This window comes from Aethalodelphis obliquidens, unplaced genomic scaffold, assembly GCF_003676395.1.
Source record: "Aethalodelphis obliquidens isolate GAN/ISIS:26980383/991018 unplaced genomic scaffold, ASM367639v1 scaffold87, whole genome shotgun sequence".
Lineage (NCBI taxonomy): Eukaryota > Metazoa > Chordata > Mammalia > Artiodactyla > Delphinidae > Aethalodelphis > Aethalodelphis obliquidens.
Genome location: NW_020838031.1, coordinates 2,528,202 through 2,550,869, shown reverse-complemented (window position 1 = coordinate 2,550,869; position 22,668 = coordinate 2,528,202). Strand labels below are relative to the sequence as shown.

Genomic DNA, 22,668 nt, shown 5'->3' with positions numbered 1-22,668 from the left:
TGTGGTTGTGTATCGATATTATTTTGGCCTGAATTAAGAATCATCAACTTGAATGCGTTGAATCCGATCAACTGCTGAAAGAAAATTGCAGTTTGTTTTCTTGCCATTAAGAATCTGAAAGCAGCTTTATTCCTCTCTTAGCTCGTTCCTGGAGTTGTTTTATCAGTAGACTGCGGCTGACAGTTCCGTCTCAGGGCTGTTCAGTCACTGAATACTCTGGGCCCCTCGCTTCTCTTCTCTTCTCTCCTTTGGTGCAGTAGTTGCTTATTAGCACCTCTTTGGGGTCAGAGAGAGGACGTAGAACTCACCATCGTGAAGCAGCATGTTGACAGCCTGTCACGTACACAACCCCATGTCAGGGATTGGGGTGATAGGCAGAGAAGGAAAAGCCTTCCCGCTCATTTGCTGTGTTGAAAGTCACCGTTAAAATGAGGGGTGGCAGGAAACTGCCTTCAGCGAGTGGCGGGACTGTTCGGTGCGGAAACTTCATTTTATTTATTGATTTTTGATTGTGTTGGGTCTTTGTTGCTGCGTGCGGGCTTTCTCTAGTTGCGGAGGGCGGGGGCTGCTCTTCCTTGCGGTGTGTGGGCTTCTCATTGCGGTGGCTTCTCCTGCTGGGGACTCTAGGCGCGCGGGCTTCAATAGTTGCGGCACGCGGGCTCAGTAGCTGTGGCTTGCGGGCTCTAGAGTGCAGGCTCAGTAGTTGTGGCGCCCGGGCTTCGTCGCTCCGCGGCATGTGGGATCTTCCCGGACCAGGGCTCGAACCTGTGTCCCCTGCATTGGCAGGCGGATTCTTAACCACTGCGCCACCAGGGAAGTCCTCGGTGGGGAAAATTTTAAGTGGCAAAACCAGGTGAAGTCTGGTTGTCTACTGGAACCTCTTCCTTCGAGGCTGGGCCCCTGCTTAACAATGAGGTGAACCTGAGCTCAGCTGTTCTGAACCTTGAGAACAAGAGAATCACTTGGGGGAGCTTTTAGAACAGTATCGAGCCCGGATCAAGACTTCCCCTTGTGCCCCCCTCGCGCCCACCCCACTCCCCGCTCCGGCCCCTATAGCATCATTCAGATTTAATTAGTAAGGAGTGAGGCCTGGGTGCCTGTACGGTTCTAAAAGTCCCCCCGACCCCGTGAGTCTAATGTGGATCTAGTTGAGATCTAGAATTCAAGATGTAGTCCGTGGCGCAGGCGTCACTGGAAACGTGGTGCAGAATCTCACCCCACCCAGCCTTCTGCCCCCGGCCCTGCGCCTTGACACGAGTCCTCCGACCATCATTCCGCACAGAGTTCCAGAAATGCTGCCTTAAGTGAGCCCAGCACCAACACTGCCGCTCTTGGAGGGCTGTCCCTGCAGCACTGAAGAATTGCCTGGCCTGCCCCAGGCGAAGCTTGCAGGGCTGGCTCTGTCTGGGGGAGCGCTCTGATTCAGAATGCTTGCGTTCCCTGCGTCTGCGGACCCGCAGTGACTCCTAGGGCCTGTGAGTTTCTGGGCCTTTGTCTCATCACGGTGGGATAGCCTGTCAGAGTCAGAAGTGGAATGAATCAAGGCGAGCAAGGGGCCCTTCCCTTCCGGCTGGGCTGACACATTCCTGGCTCCTGCAGTGAAGTGGCAGGTACACATAAACCACTGTGGGTGGTCAGCGCTCCATCTGAAATATATATAACTCACCCCAAACCTTCTCTTACTCTAAGTGTAGTACGCTTTAAATACTGTAAGTACAGCTTGGCGAGGAATATTGAAGTTTCCCAAATCATAAAGTGTTTTCGAATATACCCTTCTACAAAGGTGCCACAGGTGACTAGAAAATAAATTCAGCTGGTTTCCTTTTTTGCTACCTGGCGTAAGTCATTCTTGTAAGTTCAGGGTGGGTCTGTCTTGCTACTCGGTGACCAGCAGAGAAACGTAGACAATAAGGCAGCCCAGCATTACCGGAAGAAAGCTGCAGAAATTGTGAACTACTCTGTAAGGCGACATCCATAGTTGTTAAGAAAAACACCTCTAGCTTCCTAGGCATATGTGCAGTGAACTCAGAATTGTTGCTAATTTAAGCCTTGCAATTCACAAGCGATACTGTTCCCCTTATGTCCCCAGTGGAATTCATAGTGGGTTAGCCAACCTGACTCCTTGCTTTCATGCCTCTGTAACCTAGGGTGATGTTACTCCTTCAGCTAGCATTGTTATTTAGCATTTATCGGGACCACGTTGATCCAGGCGCCCGGAACAGATGAACACGGTGAAGAGCCTCTGGCCAGTCCTCCACTTCCACAAACAGCTTAGCACGGGATGTTGAGTACTGTGATGGGGGAGGTACCGTGGGCCACTGAGTGCCAGAAGGAGACTCCACGGCTACTTGGGGATATTGGTGGAGCCATCTGAGCTGGCTTTGGAGGTTGAATGAGTCCCTCAAGAGGCCAAGAGTGAGAAGGCGGATGTAATGGCTTAAACGAAGTCTCCAAACACTTTTACGTGCAGTGCCGTGTGCTTTCATAAAACACTTTCCTTTCTCTAATTTAAATGGGTTAAGCAATTTGCCTAGGACCGCGGCTAAATAACAGCGGAGCTGGAGTTCTCAGACGCACTTTGTGCTTTACGTTTAAGGCGCAAGCAGGTGCTGGAATAACGTGAAATCTCAGGAGACTGCCTGGTACGGCCCCTTCACCTTCATCACAGTGCTGTATTATTTAATGATTTGTTGTGTAGTGCTTTCTGCTGGATCTTGGTCTGACGTCTACATGCACAGGCCTGATTTCTTTCAGAGCCTGTGATAATAAACATACGCCAAGTGCATGTGTGACCCAAAGACCCTACAGCAACCAACATCACTTCACTGGAGGCGAGTTGTCAGTGGAGTCTCATCTCTCTGCCCAAGGAAAACGTAGCGATTGTCAAAAGCCCAAGCACGCCCAGTCCTCTTGTCTTCATGGATTGTACTTGCAGTTCAGAGAGATGTATCTGAGCCCATTCTGTACGGAGCTGGTAGAACTTCGGTTGGAAGGTAACACCTGGAGGTTACACCTGAAGATCGGCTGACACCTGCTGGGTCAGTGTCATGGGTGAAAAGGCTGTGGGAGCGCGTGGGCCTCCAGACCACCTAGTGTGGGCTTCGGAGAGGGTGTCAACAGCCTGCCTGATGCCTTTGTTCTAATCAACTGTGATAAGGATGCGTGATTTTCCACCTCAGTCCTCTGGCCACCAGTTAACTGAGGACAGGTCCCTAGAGACCCAGCTTCCAACCTGGTTCTCCTGACTTTCTGAAGAACTCTCACAAGGAAGCTTAGCATCTACAGAATGTTGAGCACAACCCTTGTTAAACACACGGACAAAGCAAGATTAGCAGAATAAAAGCATGAAGTGATTAGTAGTTTAGGAAGAGTTATAGCCCCAGAGAGGCAGGTCCCTGTGAGAGGGGAGGACAAGAGGATGAGAGAATTATGCACTGTCAACCTCAGGCAGAAGCTCAAAGACCCCCTCTCTCTGCTCTCCATCCCATCTCCAAGACAGAAGCACTAATGAAAGTCAGTGACCAGTGGGGCCCCAGGAACACAGAAACCATTGTTACTGGGAAGGCCGATTTTGGTGGGAGGAGTACATGCATTAGAAATAGACGTGGTTAAAGCCACAGTTACCATACGACCTGGGAGCATTTCCCAAGTCTCTCACAAGGGCACGGGGTATCAGAGAAGAGAAGTTAGGACTTTGTTCTGGGACTTAGGGAAGAGAGCAGCTTACCTTTCATTCTCTCTCTGCTGCCCTCAGCGTGATGAGATGCCAGGGTGGGCTCAGGGAGAAAGGGCGAGAGAGGAAACCACTTAAGATGACCTCTAGGACATCATTTGTGTTAGAGGCAAGAGAGCTCTGAAATTCCTAAGTCCAGCACAATGATAGGGAAGCCATGGGGACTTGAGGTTGAAGGGCAGGCTGGTAATAGCGCCTATTCATCTGGTGTGTCCCTGTGCATGGACGCCTCAGGAATCTAGATGGAGGTGAGTTTGGAGAACGAGGAGGGTGCTTGCTAACCAGACTCCACCTGCAGTTACTGTGTGTCCCCGGCCAGGCCATCGCCAGGAGTACTCCCCACTGGGCGCTGGTCCTCTCTGGCCGATGCCCATCTGCCTTCCTGGCAGAAATACTAGGGACGATAAGTTCAACTCATTTCCCCTGGGGTCATACACCATGTGATTTTTCTCAACAAGCTATCAAGACACACCCTAAATGACCATTGATCAGTAATTTACACCAGCTCAAGCACCCTGCCCGAAGCACTTCCAGTGTGCTCGGACCGCGAATTGGAAGGAGCCCAGTATAAGACGTGGAGGTTGAACTGTCCCCCAGCTGTGGAAGAGTAGAAACACGCCCCCTAGGGCAGAAGGCACACTCTTGTACAGACATATGCCTGGTCACACATTTATGTATTTTAAATGGACTGGTACGATTTATTTACCACCTGTGTTTAAAAAAACGGTTTAAGGCTGCTTTATAAAAATTCACACAACACAATAAAATGCAGTTTTTTTTAAAAGTGGGTTTAAAAATCAGCGAAGGGAATACGAAGGCAGGAAAGGTAAGATGCAGCCAGGTGTAAAGTCAGCACAGGAAGCACGTGCTGTGAGAAAGACAAGTGGTTCTATTTGCCTGCAGAACATAAATGAGGGAGTTTCTGACCTTGAATTGAAATGAAGGCCATAGATGGATGGAGAAGGCTCAGCTCTAGAGCAGGTGTTCGCCTGGGTGTTTCCCTGCCAAATGAGTCCAAGCAAGGTGATTTCTGGGAAATACGGGAAGGAGCTAGAATGGCATTCTTTCCGTGTCGTGAGGGAATCGTCATAGCTGCACGGAGTCCACTCCCGGTCAATGCGGGGAGCCCCTCGCAGTGCGCTGAAATCTGTGTCCCTGGGACTCTGATGAAGCCACAGATAGAAGGTTAAGTTTCACGGGCGAGTCCCGCTCAAATTTGGGAGGTTGTGTGTGTGTGTGTTGGGTGTGGAGCTGCTGTTCGCCAGATGATTTTGTGGTAGGCTGAAAAATGGCCTCCCAGAGATATCTGGGCCAAAGATACAGTCTCTGGAACTTGTAAATGTTACCTTATTTGGAGAAAAATGCCTTTGTGGATGTAGTTCAGGACCTTGAGATGACCAGATCATCCTGAATTACCCGGGTGGGTCCTAAATGCTATCACAAATGTCCTTGTAAGAGGGAGGCAGAGGGAGGTTTGACTCACGGAAGAGGAGGTGATATGAAGATGGAGGGGAGATTGACGTGCCCAGGAGCCAGGAACTGGCAGCAGCTACCAAAACCCACAAGAGGAAGGGAATGGATTCTCCCTTAGAGCCTCTGGGGAGGGTAGTCCCGGCCATACCTCGGCTTTGGCCCAGTGAAACTGACTCTGGACTTCCTTCCTCCAGAATTGCGAGAGAATACGTTTGTTGTCTTAAGCCGCAAGCTTGTGGTAATGGGTACAGCAGCCACAGGAAACTGGCACAGATTTCTGGGCACCCTTGTGTTCCTCCCGCTTAGCTGTTTATCTCTGTTGCGACAGGACAGCATCATTTAATCTGCCAGCCAAATACACTGTGCCCCCCCCTTTCAGAATACCCAGGATGCATTTCCCAGTGGGCTCTTAGGGTTATCGTGAGGGTGAAGTGAGTTAACGATTATAAAGCCCCTAAAACAGTGCCTGGCGCAAAGTCAATGGTATATATAAACTCTTCTTAAGTAGGAATGAATAACTGCAATCCTGTTTGGGTACTGAGGATCTTGCTTTTGCAGCGTGTTTCCTCTACTGGCTTAGCCAGAGAACGCTATAATTTAGTCTTGGGTTACTAACTCTCCCTGCAGAATGAGTCGCCAGCTTTGGAAATAAGGTTATATCGGAAAGGTACAACACATCTCTTAAGGATCGCAGCAATTCTGAGGAAAGAATACAATACAACGCTCATTTTCTTCTGCAGCTTCTTCCTTGGAGGCAGAGGACTAATATTTAATCTGGTTCTAGTCATTTGAGTTCCCTATTTATTTAAAACTCTGTTGTTCTCTATTCCTAACTGTATTTGAAGACCATTGTCCTTTTTCTTAACAAGGTAAGAATGACTGCAGTACCCCCCATTAGACTAGGGGTGGAGACTAATACAGATCCAGGGATCCACCCTTAGGCTAGGGAGTAGTGACCAAGATAGACCTAGGGATCTACCATTAGACTAGGGGTGGAGACTAATATAGACCGAGGGATCCCCTGTTAGACTAGGAGTGGAGACCAGGTTTTAGTCCCAGTTCTATCACTATATGCTTCTGTGACCATGAGCATATCCCTGAACCATTCTGAGCTTCAGTTTCTTCGTATAAGACTGATTTTAAAAATATCTTCAGCTTTTCTGACTGATGTTTGCCTTGTTTTGTTGTAAATACCTAAAAATACGCTTTCTTTGGCTCTCATGTACACCGTGACGTTTTCTTCCCGATTTAGTTCAAAGGCTTCAAACACTGTGACGGAAAATCTTCCAACAGAAGACCACTTGTCCGTTTTCTCTGTGCCTTATTCATCTATATTGTGCTCTCATAAATTGAGTATTTTTTCTCCTGGTTCTTGGCTGTGTTGAAAACTCAGGAGTCAGCAGTGGGCTGTCTGTGTAGCCGCTGTGACGGTAACTGATCTGTGATCTTAAGGTGGCTTTTCTAGGATGGCTTGGGTGCATATGCTTTTTCAATAAAAGTGTGGATAAAAGTAGTTTTTATACCTTCAAGAGCATTTCCATATAAATGCCTTCTTTGTTGTTGTCAGACCATGTTTCAGTGACCGGGGGAGAGAGAGGGATGGCTTGGAAAACATAAGCATCATTCTAAGGCCCAAGCACCACCACTGCCTCATCTTCCCGGCACAATTGAAAATTCTGCCGTCTCAGGAATCACGGGGCAAAATGTAACAACTGTGAAACCTGGGTGGCGGATAGGTGTGTTTTCACTGTACAATTCTTTCAGCGTTTTTGTATCTTTGAAACTTTTCATAAAGCATGTTGAAAAAGTAGGGCCACTGATAGCACAGAGATAAGATGAACTCCTGTGCCGGGCACTGGGGCACGGCCTGGGCGGCGGGAGAACTGGCCACCTCGCAGTGACCTGGAAGCCAGTCTGTCTCCCTTGTTCCTGGAGTCTTGCCCTTTCTTTTCTCACTCCAGTGAGTGATGGGATAAATAGGCTGAGTGGAGTCCAAGGTCAGAGCCGATCAGATGGGTTTCCCTTGCAGTCCTTACCACACATTCTGCAGCGCTTAGCTACCTATCGCTCACGGATACCTCACCGACACCCTGGAAAGGGATTTCTAACACTTCCTTCATTTTGAAAGATTAACAAGTACCTTTATGGTGACCAAGACAGCCTGGGAATGTATTGAGTACGAATTTATAAATGGGTGATGTGTGTCTCTTTATCTGAGTCAAAGATTTGAAAAGATATGATCAGTGTAGGGTTTTTTTTTTTTGTCATTTTTTCCCCCTATTATTTGTTTTCCAATTGCTTTTTTCTTTTGGTTGTATGCCTTTGAACCATGTTTTCTACCCCCTCCTTAACATTTACAGGCTCCATCTGGTGGCCAACGGTCCTCTCCAGCCTACGGCTATTCTGTGATGTTATCCCAGTTGGTTTTGTCCTGTTTCTTTTTTACTTTGGAGTCTTCTTTTTAACTATCTGTGTTGGTTTCATCATCCTTGGGATAAATTACAACTCACGAGGCCCTTCATAATCCGACCTTTACGTGTCTTCCTAGTGTCCTTTGTAAAACTCCCACTGCCTACATTCCACCCAGTTGGACTATTCGCTTTCAGCCCCTGCCTGTGCACATTAGCACTCTGCTCTCTAGGAATGTACGTGCACTGGTATCCTCTCTACCAGGGGTAATGGAAAGTTTGTGTCCTTTCCCCTTCCCCTTGGAAGACCTTCTCGACTTCTGAGACTGGAACAGGTGTTCCCACTCTGCCTTTCCTGAGTACCCTATACTCACCCCTTTATAACACTTATGACACTGTACTGCAATTACCTACTCCTGTTTCTAAATCCATCACTGCTCGGTAAGTGTCGAGAGGGCCGTGTCTTTTTTCCCACTGTATCCGTAGTGTCTGACCCAAACAGAGTAGGTGCTCAGTAAACATCTGGTGAATGAATAAGTAAATAATGAATGAAAGAACAAATGAATGAAGCAGGGAGAGAGAAAAGGAGAGAGGTGATATCTATTTAATAACAGCTCTGTTGAGATATAATTCACTCCTGTTAAGTGGACAAATTCAGTTGTTTTTAGTTATTTTTGGATCAGCTGATTTTAAAGAGGAGCTTAGTTACAGGGGAAGATACTGAATTAAATATTCACAAAAGCTCAGTTTATTGTGACTGCATTGAGAGAAAAGCGTTTCTCTTGTTTAAGAACACAAAATATTATTTTAACCATTAACATTTAAACGTCAAAGGAACGAACAAAGATCTTTTCTTCTGTGTGACGCGTGAATTCACGTTCCTTCAATTCAGATGCTTACCTGAACCATCTGTAATGTAGAAGGTCCTTGTGTTTGTGTGAGTGTCTCTGTGTGTGCCCCTGTGTGGTTTAGTTGTTTCCTACATGTAGGGGTGGGGTGGTAGGGTTAGGAGTCCCAGCGCCATAACCGTTGCTTTCTTTTTCAGGAAGTGTATCCAAATCTTTGCTTCATTTTACACAACAATAACGAGAAGCTTGGTTTGTATTTTACGCCTTCTATTTTACGGATGCAGCTGGTCATGCCCCAGAGAGTAAAAAAAAAGGACACTGTGGATGATGAATGAAGTATTCAGAGCGGCACATTCTGCTGAAGATCAAATCAGTAGATGCTAGGGCAGGCCCCGTACTGTGGGAGACGCAGGCATGGCCTCTCCCGGCACCCAACCAGACTGGGGGAGACGAGCATTAAACATGGAACAACGTAAGGGACGTTAAAGACAGGTGACCTTCTCCTAACCAGAAGCTGTCACGGGTAGCCTGACAAGTGAAGCGCTAACAGAAGGAGGGGACAGGCGTTCAGCGCCGGAAGGGTCTCGGGAGCGCCGGCAGTGTGACTGTGCTGAGCTGGGCACCGGGAGGTCTACGGAGGGAGTGAGCACGGCAGACTGGAGTGTGGGGAAGGGCTTCGTTCCACGGAGAAGCAGAGGTGACTGGACCTGGTTAGGCGGAGAAGAGGCCCCTCCAGGTCCTGGAGAGGGTGTGACATCTCTGGGGAGGGGGAGAGTGCAGTAGAGAATGTGGGCAGGAGCATGTCTGCAGAGGAGAAGTTAGCACTAGAGCTCAGAGAACACTAAAAGGTGTTTCTCAGGAAGAGGAAGCTCCTGTCCACAGTAGGAAAGGATGAGAAATTCAGAGAGACACCAGGAGCGGTGCTCAGTGAAGAGAGGCAGAAGGTGGGTGAGGCTGTTGTAAACTGTGAAGCAGGAGACCAGGAGGCTTGGGCTGGGGTCGGAGTGACAAGATGAGAAGCCATCAGGAAGGTTCTGTTTCCGTGGGGACGGGCGGGCGGGGTACTGAGTTCGATTTTAGAGGTAATGGTCACACCGTCCTGGCAGTACCTCGGAGGCAGTGGAAGGGCATGAGTGACCTGGCAGAGGCGGAGGGCTAGAGGTGTCAGATCTGGAAAGATCTGGAAGCAACCTGCACTGAGAGATGGGCCAAGGCGTGCGGAAGCCGGGCGTCTGCACGGCAGGAGGGAGAAGCGGAGGGCCGAGGACGGAAGCCGGGCACAGACAGGGAAGTCGGTAACAGAAGGGGCCCGGGCGGCCTGTTTCAGAAGCCAGCTGCTTCCAGCGCAGGGCGGCGACAGGGAGGAGCCTGACAGCCGTCGGCGGCTGCCTTTGATCGCAGGAGCAGCGGCTCGGGAGACTAGGGAGGAAGGACGTGTCACCAAGAGGGAAGGCAGTGGAGAAAGAGGCTCAGGGCAGCTGCTCGCAAGTGGAGAGCTGCACGTGTCTGCTGGAAGAGGGGAGGAGCCGGCACAGACGAGGGAGGATGGAGGGAGCGATGCCTGGCGGGTGGAGAGGACGAGGCTGAGCTGAGCAGGGCGGGGGGCGGGGGGGTAGGGGGAGGCCGAGGTACCGGGAGAGGCGGAGAAGGTCTGCGGGACGCGGAGGACGCGCCCGCCCGCAGCTGCTCGCTCCTGCCCCACGCTTCCCTCACCAGCGGCCCCGCCTTCAAGTCGCCCGTCCTGCCTCAAGGCGGACTGCAGCTGTGGTCCAGACCCCTGAGGGTGACCAGAGGCGGGAGGACAGCTGCAGGGTGGAATCCGCCCGGGGTGCGGGGCGTGGAATGCTGAGCAGGGCTCCGAGGCGGGATGGAGGGAGGAGGAAAGAAGGCAGACGCCAAACAAGTTCCGGAACGGAGGGGGGACACCCAAGGAGTTGGTAAGTCTCAATTCTCAGCAAAGTGACAGCAGAGGCGGAAGGAAGGAGCGCGGGAAGACTTCAGAACAACTGCTCTAAGGCCGCTGTGTGTGTGTGTGTGTGTGTGTGTGTTGGGAGGTGCCCTCGAGACAGGAGCGCCACCCAGCCGTGCTCTGTGCAGACACAGGGACCGCCTGCCAGGCTTCACAGAGGAAACGGCTGGTGGACTCACCCCAAGAGCTCTAACGGGGGCGCTGACAGAAGGGTAGGAAGCTGGCTCGTTTCCAGGGACTAACAGGATAAGGCAACAGCTGCCTCTAGGTTCCAGGCACAGTCAAGAGAGAGGCAAGGGAGGTGAGAAGTAGAGGAAAGTGAGAGGTTTAGGGAAGAGAGGTACAAAAGGCAGCAAAGGCAGGGTTCATGGGAGGGAGGGAGTGGAATGGTTGGAAAGGGCGGGAGACGGCTGTCGTTCAGAGTCCGAGGTCTTAGGAGGAGTGCGTTGGAGGGAAGGTGTTACAGAACTGTGAGAACAGGGCCCCAGAAGCAACAAAAACATAGCTATTGATGTCACTGTGGATGACAAAAGACCCCGAGGGAGATGCAGGTGACCTCGAGGCACCCGGGTGCCGGGGGGTGGGTGATGTATTCTGCGACAACATCTGTCTAGTTTGAGGAGGACACGTGTCTGCGTGCATGAACACTGAGAGATGCTCTCTGTACCTCTTCAAAAGTCTTGAGATTTATGGATGGCAGTCACTTCCAACAGCCCATGCCATCCTCTGGAAGAAGTAGACCATGGCGCTCTCCACCAGTAAGCCACTCAAGATGGCCAGAAAGGAGAGCTTGCGGTTGACGTTTAGGGTCACTGAAAAAGAGAAGGCAACTGATAAGTTCTTAAGAGTTTAATGAAATGATACTGGCATGTAAATTATGTGGTAGTGTGAATGGAGTTGTTCTGTAAAGCTGTTTTTAGAAAATCTGTTTGTTCTTATTAATCTATGCTGTTACTTTTCCATCTGCAAACCTTCTGAGAGAACCAAAGCATCTGCTTTTAACAAAAACACTGAGCCTCTCCTGCTTGCATCAAGACACGACTCCCATGAATATTACACAGGAAAATGAAAGATTCTAAGGTTATAAAGAGAGTAACAGAAAAAATTTGCTACTCTTGGTTTTATAGTTTACAAGATGATAAACATTATACAAAGTATCAGATAATAGGTCCATTTAAAATAGCACTTCTCACAATGTGTGGGAAAAAGGAAGACACACAGGGCTGCTTACCCCTTCCTTGAACTGTCCTGAGCTGGGAGGCAGGCTGGCACCCTACCCTGGCCTGATAACAGCCGGCCATGTAACCTTGGTCAAGTGCCCACGAGTCATAAAGTGGAGATAATAATGGCTGCCCTACAGACCCCAGGGGATAGATATAATGCATAAAGAAGGCATTTTGAAAACTAAGGAGTACCATGTGGTTAAACTGAACAAATACCGAATGTGTGCTATATGTAAGGCACTATAGAAATGTTAGGCATCGTGATTATTCTACGAAGAATTCCAGCGTTTAACAGGTTATATAAAAACTACTCTCTAGGGCTTCCCTGGTGGCGCAGTGGTTGAGAGTGCGCCTGCCGATGCAGAGGACACGGGTTCGTGCCCCAGTCCGGTGAGATCCCACATGCCGCGGAGCGGCTGGGCCCGTGAGCCATGGCCGCTGAGCCTGCGCGTCCGGAGCCTGTGCTCCACAGCGGGAGAGGCCACAACAGTGAGAGGCCCGCGTACCGCAAAAAAAAACCCCAAAAAACCCAAAACTACTCTATAGAAACAAGACTTCAAGCTTTCAGATGGGTTCAAAGCTGAGAAAACAAGACACGAACATACCTCTAACTGCCTGAAAATTTGACGTAAGGACAAATACTTTAATGAGTCTGAGGCACAGGGGTGTGTAGTCATGTTCCCAGATGACAGCTGGGATGAGCAGGAGTTTTCCGTAGCTGGATAATAACAACGCTTTCAGCAGCAAAGCGAAGTTGGGGGTTTTTTTCGCTGTTAGGGGTCGTTCTACCCACAGGAAAGTAAAGATGCCAGTAAAGTAGGCAGTTTGTTCTAAGGAGGAAATGAAAAATAAAGATATGAACGTCCAATCCAAAGCAGAGCCCCCTAGAAGCACACAACCCACAATTCCAACATGCAGCCTATCAGCTGACCACAAAAGAAACGCTTCACCAAGATCAAAGTTTCTTTTTTGTCCCCTTTTCTTCTTCTTCTTTTTTTTTTTTTTAAAATAAACCCCTGTCTCTTGTGTCAAATCCTGTATGACTTCAGAAACGTATTTCAATAATTCTTTCATGAAATACTTCATCACCCTCTGGAGAAAAAGTAACTCCATAAGAACTGTAATCATCAACATTCTAAAGTTCCTTTTAGGAAGTAAGGTTCTGTGTAAACAGCTTTAGTACTAGCGATCTCCACAAAAAAAACAGACAGGAGAACGGACGCTTTTAAATCTGAAAGGTGGGACCCAGCCTAGGAAGTACATATGACGATGTTTTTCGTGGTTCATTCTTCTACTCTTTATTGAGTGCCTATTAGCCATAAGATTCTGAATACTCTGTTAGCTAAATTTAAAACTTCCCTTATTCATTTTAACAAACTTTTTGAGTGTAATTCCATATCCTTCCAGAAAGCATTCAGAGACAGAGTCCAGACTAGAAGAAGCAATAGTTCCCCTGGTGTCCCACAGTCAGAATAGGGCACAATCTGTTCTGTCCCCATCAACTAGGAATTTAACGTTGCTTTTAACTGCACTCTTCTTTTTATGAAGATGGTTAGTGCTGACTTCCCGGCTGCATACATTCTGAATGGTCTGTCCCTAATTCTGCCTTAAGGTTTCTGCAGGATCAGGTTTTTCTGGAACACATGTATCATATTACAGGAGAAACTGTATTCTTTCTATTTTATAACTGAATCTAGCCAAAATAAGGAGGTTCCAAATATAGGTGATTAGGATCGATCAACATAATTTAGGATGGTTAGCCCACATGAAATTTGATATATTCTTCAGGAGAGACACACTACTTCAGAAGGACTGAAGGGCTTGTCAACGGCAAGGATCTGTTCAAACAGGCAGATCATACAGCCTGGGTTTTGGACCAATAATAATAATAATAATAACTCCCTAACAACAAGAACCATCTAACAATGGTGGGTTGTCTCCTGTCACTGGGGATACTCAAACCCTCTTGCAGGAATCTAGAGAGAAGGGTTTCTTGCACTGGACAGGAGGGCTGACTAGGTCACCCTCCATAGCTTTCTAGCTAAGAACTTGGGAGACTCAGGGAACTGCAGCTGCCCTTGGGCTCTGCACACTCCTTCACAAGGCAGATGTTGGAGAGGCCCTAGTACTTAAGGCGTTCGTGATCAGGTGGCTTCAGTAGGAGCGGCGGTGGAGGAAACGGGAAACAGGGCGCCAGACCTTCCCCTGGCTCTGCGCTGACGGTAACCTGCGGGGGCACTTAGGGTAAACCATTTGCCCTTCCTGTTCCTGTGCTTCCACAGCTGCGGATAGGGAAGGAGACCCCATCTACCCACCGAAGAGGATGGTTGTGAAAACTGAGTTGATTATACCGTAAAAACCGTGTTTAGGTTGTAAAATACTGTATTTGTGTAAAATATTCTTTATGAGTTGTTTTAGGGATTTGAAACCTAGCTAGGGATTAGATTAAGACACATAAAAAAGTAACAGTAGAAAAAAATTTCTGATCAGGTGTCAAAATGGCCACTGTAGAGTCGGTGCCACAGAAATTCCAAACTATTTGAAAACAAGCCTGGTTTGCTTTTTAGAAATTATGGACATAGAGCAGTTTATCTAGAGCAATTCTAAGAGGCTTTGCTTTAAAGCTTAAAATTATATTAGGTTCTGGTTCTTGGTTTAGGTGATGTGTTCAAGGATGTTTTTAATATTATTACGTACATTTGGGAATTCTCGGCATATAGATGAATTTTAAAACCTCTGGGACTGGATGAATTTTAAAACCACTGGGCCGAGGGAGTAAGGGCAGATTGAGAAGAAAAAGGGACAAAAGAGGACACACAGTCCAGAAATATGACATTGGAGTGGACTGGAGACAACATTACTAAAATAATATTTCAGTATAATGAAAAGATTGTAGAAGCAGAAATGCATGGAAACCAGTAAGTAATAAAATAGTCACAGAAATTAATTCAACCCAATTCTGACCTAAGTCACAAATGCAAATTCGGAAGAAAAGCCATTTCAGAACTTAAAGAATTTGGGGGAGTAGCCCCTTCCCTGCATGCAGCCAGATATATAACAAGTTTCCCCTATTAAATACATTGCATTAGTACAACGCAGTCAGTATAATACATTGAATAATGCCTGGCAGTTATCAATCTGTTTTAATAAAGATGAGATTCAGGCAATCTTCAGATTGGATAATCAGAACTTAAATTGAAGAATTTTACTAAAAATACTGTGTCTCAAAATACTTTATGAAACACTCTGATCTGATAAGCATTATTTCCATGCCATATGTGTGGTAACAAAAAGAAAGCAGGTGATTTATACACACTCACCTAGCAGATTAGTGGTACAGCTGAAAATTTAGTTTCAAGTCTTCTGACTAGCTCCTCTTTACCAGTGATTAAGACCACACACCTTAATTTTAAAATCAAAATGTTAGGTCAACTAAGAATAGAAAGCATGGCTTCTTCCTACCTAGAGAAGCAATTGCAAACATTCTATAGAAATCCCACTCTTTAGCATATCTGATAAAGTCGTCAGGATCAATGCTCCGGCTCGAATCTTGAAGCTGCCACCATCTCAGGTACGCTTCACAAAGCAAACAAAACACGCAGAGCTTTCCGTGCATCTGGTAGGCAAAAAGACATTGCCATGCAATCAGGTAAAGAAACAACTGTACTTAACACCAATAGGCACAGACAGAGCTAACTTCTGTGGTTTTTGAAGGATGTCCCACCAGTAGCTTGTCAAACTCTGAACTGCCCAATTAAATGCCAACTGTATTCAGTCTGTAACCAGTAGTTCTTAATCAGCAATGTTCAGCAGAAGCATCACATGGGGAGAGTTTTCGAAACACAAATGTCTACGCCCCAGTCCTGATTCAGAATCTGTGGAAGTAAATCCTAGGCACGCATATTTTGAAACAGTTCCAGGCAGAGGGTGAATTTTTTTTTTACATCTTTATTGGAGTATAATTGCTTTACAATGGTGTGTTAGTTTCTGCTGTATAACAAAGTGAATCAGCTATACATATACATATGTCCCCATATCCCCTCCCTCTTGCATCTCCCTCCCACCCTCCCTATCCCACCCCTCTAGGTGGTCACAAAGCATGGAGCTGATCTCCCTGTGCTATGCAGCTGCTTCCCACTAGCTATCTATTTTACATTTGGTAGTGTATATATAAGTCCATGCCACTCTCTCAGTTTGTCCCAGCTTACCCTTCCCCCTCCCCGTGTCCTCAAGTCCATTCTCTACATCTGCATCTTTATTCCTGTCCCGCCCCGAGGTTCTTCATAACCTTTTTTTTTTTTTTTAGATTCCATATATGTGTTGGCATACGGCATTTGTTTTTCTCTTTCTGACTTACTTCACTCTGTATGACAGACTCTAGGTCCATCCACATCACTACAAATAACTCAATTTCGTTTATTTTTATGGCTGAGTAATATTCCATTGTATATATGTGCCACATCTTCTTTATCCATTCATCTGTCGATGGGCATTTAGGTTGCTTCCATGACCTGGCTATTGTAAATAGTGCTGCAATGAACATTGGGGTGCCTGTGTCTTTTTGAATTATGGTTTTCTCTGGGTATATGCCCAGTAGTGGGATTGCTGGGTCATATGGTAACTCTATTTTTAGTTTTTTAAGGAACCTCCATACTGTTCTCCATAGTGGCTGTATCAATTTACATTCCCACCAACAGTGCAAGAGGGTTCCCTTTTCTCCACACCCAGAGGGTGAATTCTAATGTACACCCCTGGTTAAGAATCACTGCTTTAAATAGGAGTTCACCCTCCATTATATTTTCAACATTCGTCTGATACACGGAATCCAGCAAGAATTTGTGTGACTCAGGAGAGATGGAAGCAGCAATAAGAGAATAGATTCAACCTGAAGATTTCATGATTCCTCTGAAGAAACGATTAGTCTGAACATGAATTTCTTAAAAAGTGCCCCTAGGGTGGATGAGTATAAATGAAAATAGTGAAAGCAATTAAAAGCTGGAAGTTTTTAAGAGGCTGAAATTTTGGTAAAAACAGAAAATGCTAGGCAACAAGAAGTGGCTTTTTTCCATATATTTCTCCCATGGGTTGACATTTATCAATATAAAGTGGGGAAGAGAAAGTGTGTGTGCAAACTCAATGTGGTCCAGGGACGAGCGCGGGGTGAGCTGCTCAGGCTCCTCCAGCTGGCGCACTGGCGCTCCTGGCTGCACTCTGGAATTGCCCAGGGAGTTGTAGAAATACTCTTTCCTGGATCCCATCCCCAAAGATTCGCATATAACTGGTTCTGGGTGAGGCCTCGGCGTGGAAGAATTAACCGCTGTCCCCTCTGTCTCCCCCAGGCGGTTCTAATGTGTAGCAAGGTTTGAGACTCAATTATATTACTAATATAAACACTGCCTGGGTTGTTTAACTTGGGGGAGGAGGCACCGGGAAAATAAATTGCACTGTTACTGTCCCCGTTAGCCCAAAATTAGAGGTGCCAGATTTGGCAAAGAAAAATACAGGACACCCAGTTAAATACACATTTTAGATAAACAGCAAATACTGTTTTTGTGTATGTATGTTCCATGCAATACTTAGGACATATGCTAAAAAATTATTTATTGTTTATCTGACTTCCAAGTTTAATTGGGTGTCCTGTATTTTATTTGTCAACCCTAGCCAAACTATTAAAAGAGTTCACAAGTCAGTACATTAAATGTATATTTAAAAAAAAAAAATCCAACTTCATATATTAGGACTTTTCTGATTTTTCACCTCATGTGTTCCCTGAACAGCAGAGTATAACATGCAATAAGTTAAGTTTTTAAAACTTTTTCTTTCAATGTTTGCTTATTTCTTTTAGGTATAATTCTCTCCCTACCAGGTTATATTTAATTTTATTCTGTTCAAAATTATTGATGTCTGTTTCAAACGGTAACCTACTAAAAGGCAATCCAGATTATGGTTTGTCAACTTCCTGCTAGTGCCCATATTCTTAAACATATACTAAACACTGTACACTTTTTTAAAAAGCAGTGCCTGCTATTTCTAGAAATTTCCAGACATTGTTGAGATAGAAGACCCACTCTTGTTAGAATTTCTTTGTTTAAATAATATTCTTTAATTCTGTTCAAAATTGTTGATATTATTATTTAAAAATGCAAAATCATCCAGTAAAATTAGAAAAGAAAAGAATTATAACAACTTACATTTATTTTGGTATTGAAAAGAATATGCCTGTAGGCCTGGGCTCTGCATAAAATAGCATTAATCAAGATGATAACAGGATCATACTCGATATATTTGTCTACAGGTTTCTGGCAGGATTTCTGAAATAATGCAAGATAACATTAGAATAAACATATTCATACATTCTGAAATCTTAAAGGATTTCAAAACAGCAGAGTCTATTTTGGATTTGTATGGCAATAAGGTTATATCAGCATTTATTTAAATAAACTTCCATTCAGATACAAGATGTTCATCTGCATAAGACCTGTTTTCAGAAATGCCTAAATAGAATCTTCTAGGCTAAAAATATTAATCTTTTAATCTCATATTTAAGAAGACCCAAAAGATATTTGATTTAAAGACTGATTTTAGGCAGGAAAGTATCTCAGAGCACGCTACTTTCAATTTGTAGGAATTATTATAAAATAAGTAAGTTTATAACGTACTTTCATTGCCTGTTGGCTAGATGGCCCCAACTTTGTGGTTCTTGAAACATGATTTGGAGAAAAGGATTCAGAAAAGTAACCCTGCACCCAGAGCTTCTGAGAGCTCCAGGCAGGTAGGAATCCTCGGGTGGCACATACCAAGAGAAGCCTGTCGTTCTCTCCATGGAGAACATGGCAAGAAAATGGTCCTTCTCTGCCATAGTAGACACTGGAGAACGCTGGCTGTATGCAAGGAACGGGGTTGTGCCGCCTGATTCTGAGTTCCCCAAATCAAGGCTCCCTGGGCTCTCAGCCATTCCTATTAAAGGGCTTTTTTTTTTTGGACACGTGATTACAATGTTATGAAATCCCAATACCATCAGAACATATAAAATGCAGGTATAGGAGAACAAGCTCATTAGAAATGACATTTGAAAGAGTATTCGCTACAAAGTTGCATCAAGTGTCCTATTCACTGCATAAACTAATGGCTACAATTGAAACACAAAACATTTTGAAACTTTGAGGGGATAAAATAGAAATAGAAGAAGTGATGGATATGCAAACATACCAGGATGGCCTTTTAATTATATCAAAGTGCTAGAAGAAGAATGGAGTGCGTTGAAGAATATGAACCCTGCCTTCCCAATGTCACCAAGTTAGATTCAATTCCAATTTAAAGCTTCTCCACTTCACTCATGTCGTTACAAGAAGTGTGTATGTCTGTCTAGTCATCAGGTGAACCAATGAAGGGATATGTGCTATCATCCAAATTTAAATCCACCTAATAGATCTGAGGTTTAAGAGGTTAGGCTTTTTAGCTGAGCAAAGAGTGAGCCAGTATCTAAACAGAAGCCACAGAATCAGAAATTCTATATACATGACAGAGCTGTTTTCTAGAACCTCTCCCTGTGCTCCTCATGTGAACACTTCCTTCCTCTCTTTATACAAATGAGAATGGAAGACCAGAGATGCTACTTCATTTTAAAATGAAACTGCAGACTGGTCAGGGATCCTCTCTTTGTCCTTTAAAAGTTCCCTAAAACCCATCTTCTGACAACATCACAAGTCTAAGACGGGATTTGGACATTTTTTAGAAGGAGGTAGGCAGAAACCAGCAGCAGGAGACACAGCAGCATAGTTACTCCTTTTGCAATCATTTGTCTGACATACGTGTTTGGAGTGCCTATTACACTCACAACAGCTCTCTTTACTTAGCCATGTCTATGGACCAGGCACTTCCACAGTGCTAGATACTTTCCTTGAGGCACAGGCTCTACCCTCAAGGACCTTACAGTTTAGAAGGGGAAGTCAAATACACATGCTACTGTAAGTGCTACAATGGAATGAGCACAGGGTGACATGAACCCCAACAGAAGAGGCAGCTGCTGGTATCATGGGACATGCTATGTGCTCTGCCCATCTCCCTTTCCCAACATGCTGAGTATTTTAGAAACATTGACAATTCATTAAAGTCTGCTGGCTCCCTCCCTATCAGTTTAGGCCACATTTTTTCCTTGTTCTGCTTCTGTTATTTGCTTTTCCCTTGAGTGCTTCCTTCACCTTGAACGTAATGAGTCAAACCACACACACACGCACAAGACGAACAAATGTGCTAAAACATCCGACTGGGAGACAGCTAAATGTGGTAGAAATGTGTTCTTGTTCTGGCAAGATGGTTCTATTCCGTATCATTTATTACTCAACAGACAAGTATCCTGAAAGAGAAAGCTGTCCTCTAAGAAATCCCTGCAGCACAGGGACCGTGCACACCCGGGGAACTGAAATACTGCTTCCACCAGCTCAGTTTTAACATGGATATGGCTCAGTTTCTGCTGCTATGTTCTCTAATTCTATAATGAATCACATCTCTTTCAGAATATAAATTGGCCATTTTTTTTCATGAATATTCTTGCTGCTTCTTCCTGCCCATCATCTCCAGGACTAACCCCTTCCCCACTCATTCTCAAATTTTAGCTCCACAATAAGCAAACATATCTGAGAAGTGGAACCTGTGAGGGCAGTGCTGTCTTATTCATCTTTGCACCCAGCACCCAGGGGTGAAAACTGCATCTTGTTGCCCTGAACAGAACTAAAACTTGAGACAGTCTCAAAGGAGTCTTGTTTTGTTTTGTTTTGTTACCATAATGGATTTTAGCAAATATCTGAGCACTTAAAATAGGCCAGGCTCCTCAGGATATTAAAAGTACAATATCTTTAAGATAACTATAATAAATTGTGAAGCGCTGAAGCAGAGAAGAGTGACTAAAAGCAAGGGACATGCTTCCAGTAGAAGAATGTTAGAGAAACACAGATAAGCAAGCTGGAGAAATGGCAGGAAAAAGCAAGAAGAGCAAAGGGAAGGGAGATTAGAATGAAAAATACTGGTAGGAGATCAGGCTGAGTATACTGCTGACTCCAAATACAGCAGAGAAGAGATCAAAGTACCTATAAGTTACCGGCTGTAACCACTTAGAAACTTTGTATATTTTTTCCCAACAAAGAGCCTGATGTCTAAACACTTTTTCCTTTTAATCCCAGGACTTGGGCTGCCTTTACAAAGTTAATTAATTTATGGTTTGATTTTCAGAGTCTGGCATCACATGAATGATTTATCTGAGTAATGCAATCATGCATATCATTAAGCATTAGCATGATATAAACAAGGATACTACCTACTCTGTTTCATTAGGGAATGACTGTGTACAATAATCCATAATGTACAGTACCACCGTTCAGTATTCCAAATATTACTCTAAAATCTGTCTCCTGGGTGAGAAAGTTCAATGTCTGGGGGAAAAAAGTGGGGGAGAGTATAGCTGTTGACCTAAACAGCTATCCAATAATTATTTTCTCTTTACATAAGTAAAGGTATAGAGAAGCCAGCGTCTGATGATTTGAACAGGGATTTTGTTGTTGTTAGCTTAATGCCAATATTTTTTTAAAATACAGATTATATTACAAATCACTGCTAACTAAAATGCATAGGCATTTACTAGCTTTTCTTTGGACAAACTATATTCACAGTTACGTGGCTGTCGTCTTTTAGACGGGCCATTTAATTGGCCTAGTCCAAAGCCATTAAGTTTAGACCACATATAACTTACTGTTCTCTCATACCGGGATGGCCTAGGATATGATCATCTAAAAAACCTAGAAATGGTTCACTCATTCAACAAATATTTATTTAATACCTACTATGTGTCAGACACTGTCCTGGGTGGTCCAACTACATTAATGAATAAAATATACACAATCTCTGTCCTTGTGTCGCTTACATTCCAGTGGGAGGAGACAGGCAATAAATAATAAAGTCAATTATATACAATATTAGAAGATGATAGGTACTATGGAGAAAGATAAGCAGGGAAGGGTGATAAGGTATACCAGCCTTGAAGGGGGGGCTCATCATTTTTAATAGGGTGGTCAGAGTAGGCCTCTCTGTAAGATATTCGAGAAAAGTCCTTGAAGGAGGTGAGGGAATGAGCCACACAGATACCTGAGAGAAGACTGTTCCAGGCAGAGAATTTTTACTTCCTCAGTTTTGGTTTTTGTATCACCAACGTCTAGCATCGTACTTTGCACATAATACTCTACATGCAAAAACCACAACGGATGAAGCTTGAAAAAGTATTCTAGGAGAATTTACTATAGGTTATGAAGTGTAAAGATGGTAACATCTATCAAAGGGAGAATAAGAATGAAATAGCTTTGGCGTGAGCCCAAATGTCACCCTAATCCGATCTTTAAATGTCTACGCACAACACCTGCATCCATCTCCGTCCGAGGATTCGTTCTCCCGGAGCAGCAAACGTGACCGGCATGAGAAAAGCGCTGTAGGGTATGACTTCTCTACCACTACAGGGATTCATGCAAAGGTTCTACTGAGCAGGAACGGGAATGTCAAGCATCGAACTGAAGTCTGTATTAGAGGACCCTGAAACTCGTTGGTTTTTTATTTTTATCACCCTAAAAATCTGGTAGAGGTACCATGGGCTCTCGCGGTTCCCAAACCTCGCTGCGCCATTTCTTCCCCAAGGACAGCCCACACCTGACAACTCACACAGATGGTTATCTTCAGCACGCCGTGGCTGTAGTCTCGGTACAACTCCTTGGCCTCTTGGTTGCATTCGATGCACCTGTACTGGCAGGAGGCCGAGGCAGCAGCAGTAGTAGGAGTCGCTGCCACCCCATCCGTCTTCCCCTTTCCAACTGTCACCCCCTCGGCCTTCCCCTTGCCGGGCCGAAGCCCACTCCGCCCATCAGTGCTCATTTCCACGCAACTGCGGGCCAGAACTTCCGATTCAGTGGCGGGGAAGACGTCAGACGCCAGACCGGAAGCCTTGCGCGGCGCGGTGCTTACCGGGACTCGCAGT

At 45.4% G+C, this 22,668-nt stretch overlaps 1 protein-coding gene across 1 annotated transcript; it reads right to left on the bottom strand.

Annotated features, from left to right (window-relative positions):
- Positions 1 to 8,196: 8,196 nt before the first annotated feature.
- On the bottom strand, positions 8,197 to 22,668 carry ARV1 (ARV1 fatty acid homeostasis modulator). Its single transcript, XM_027094031.1, is given in 6 exon segments — positions 8,197 to 11,130; positions 11,132 to 11,243; positions 12,260 to 12,484; positions 15,117 to 15,270; positions 17,846 to 17,965; positions 22,356 to 22,668. Coding segments are annotated over 6 exon segments (849 nt in total). The 5' UTR covers positions 22,566 to 22,668; the 3' UTR covers positions 8,197 to 11,102.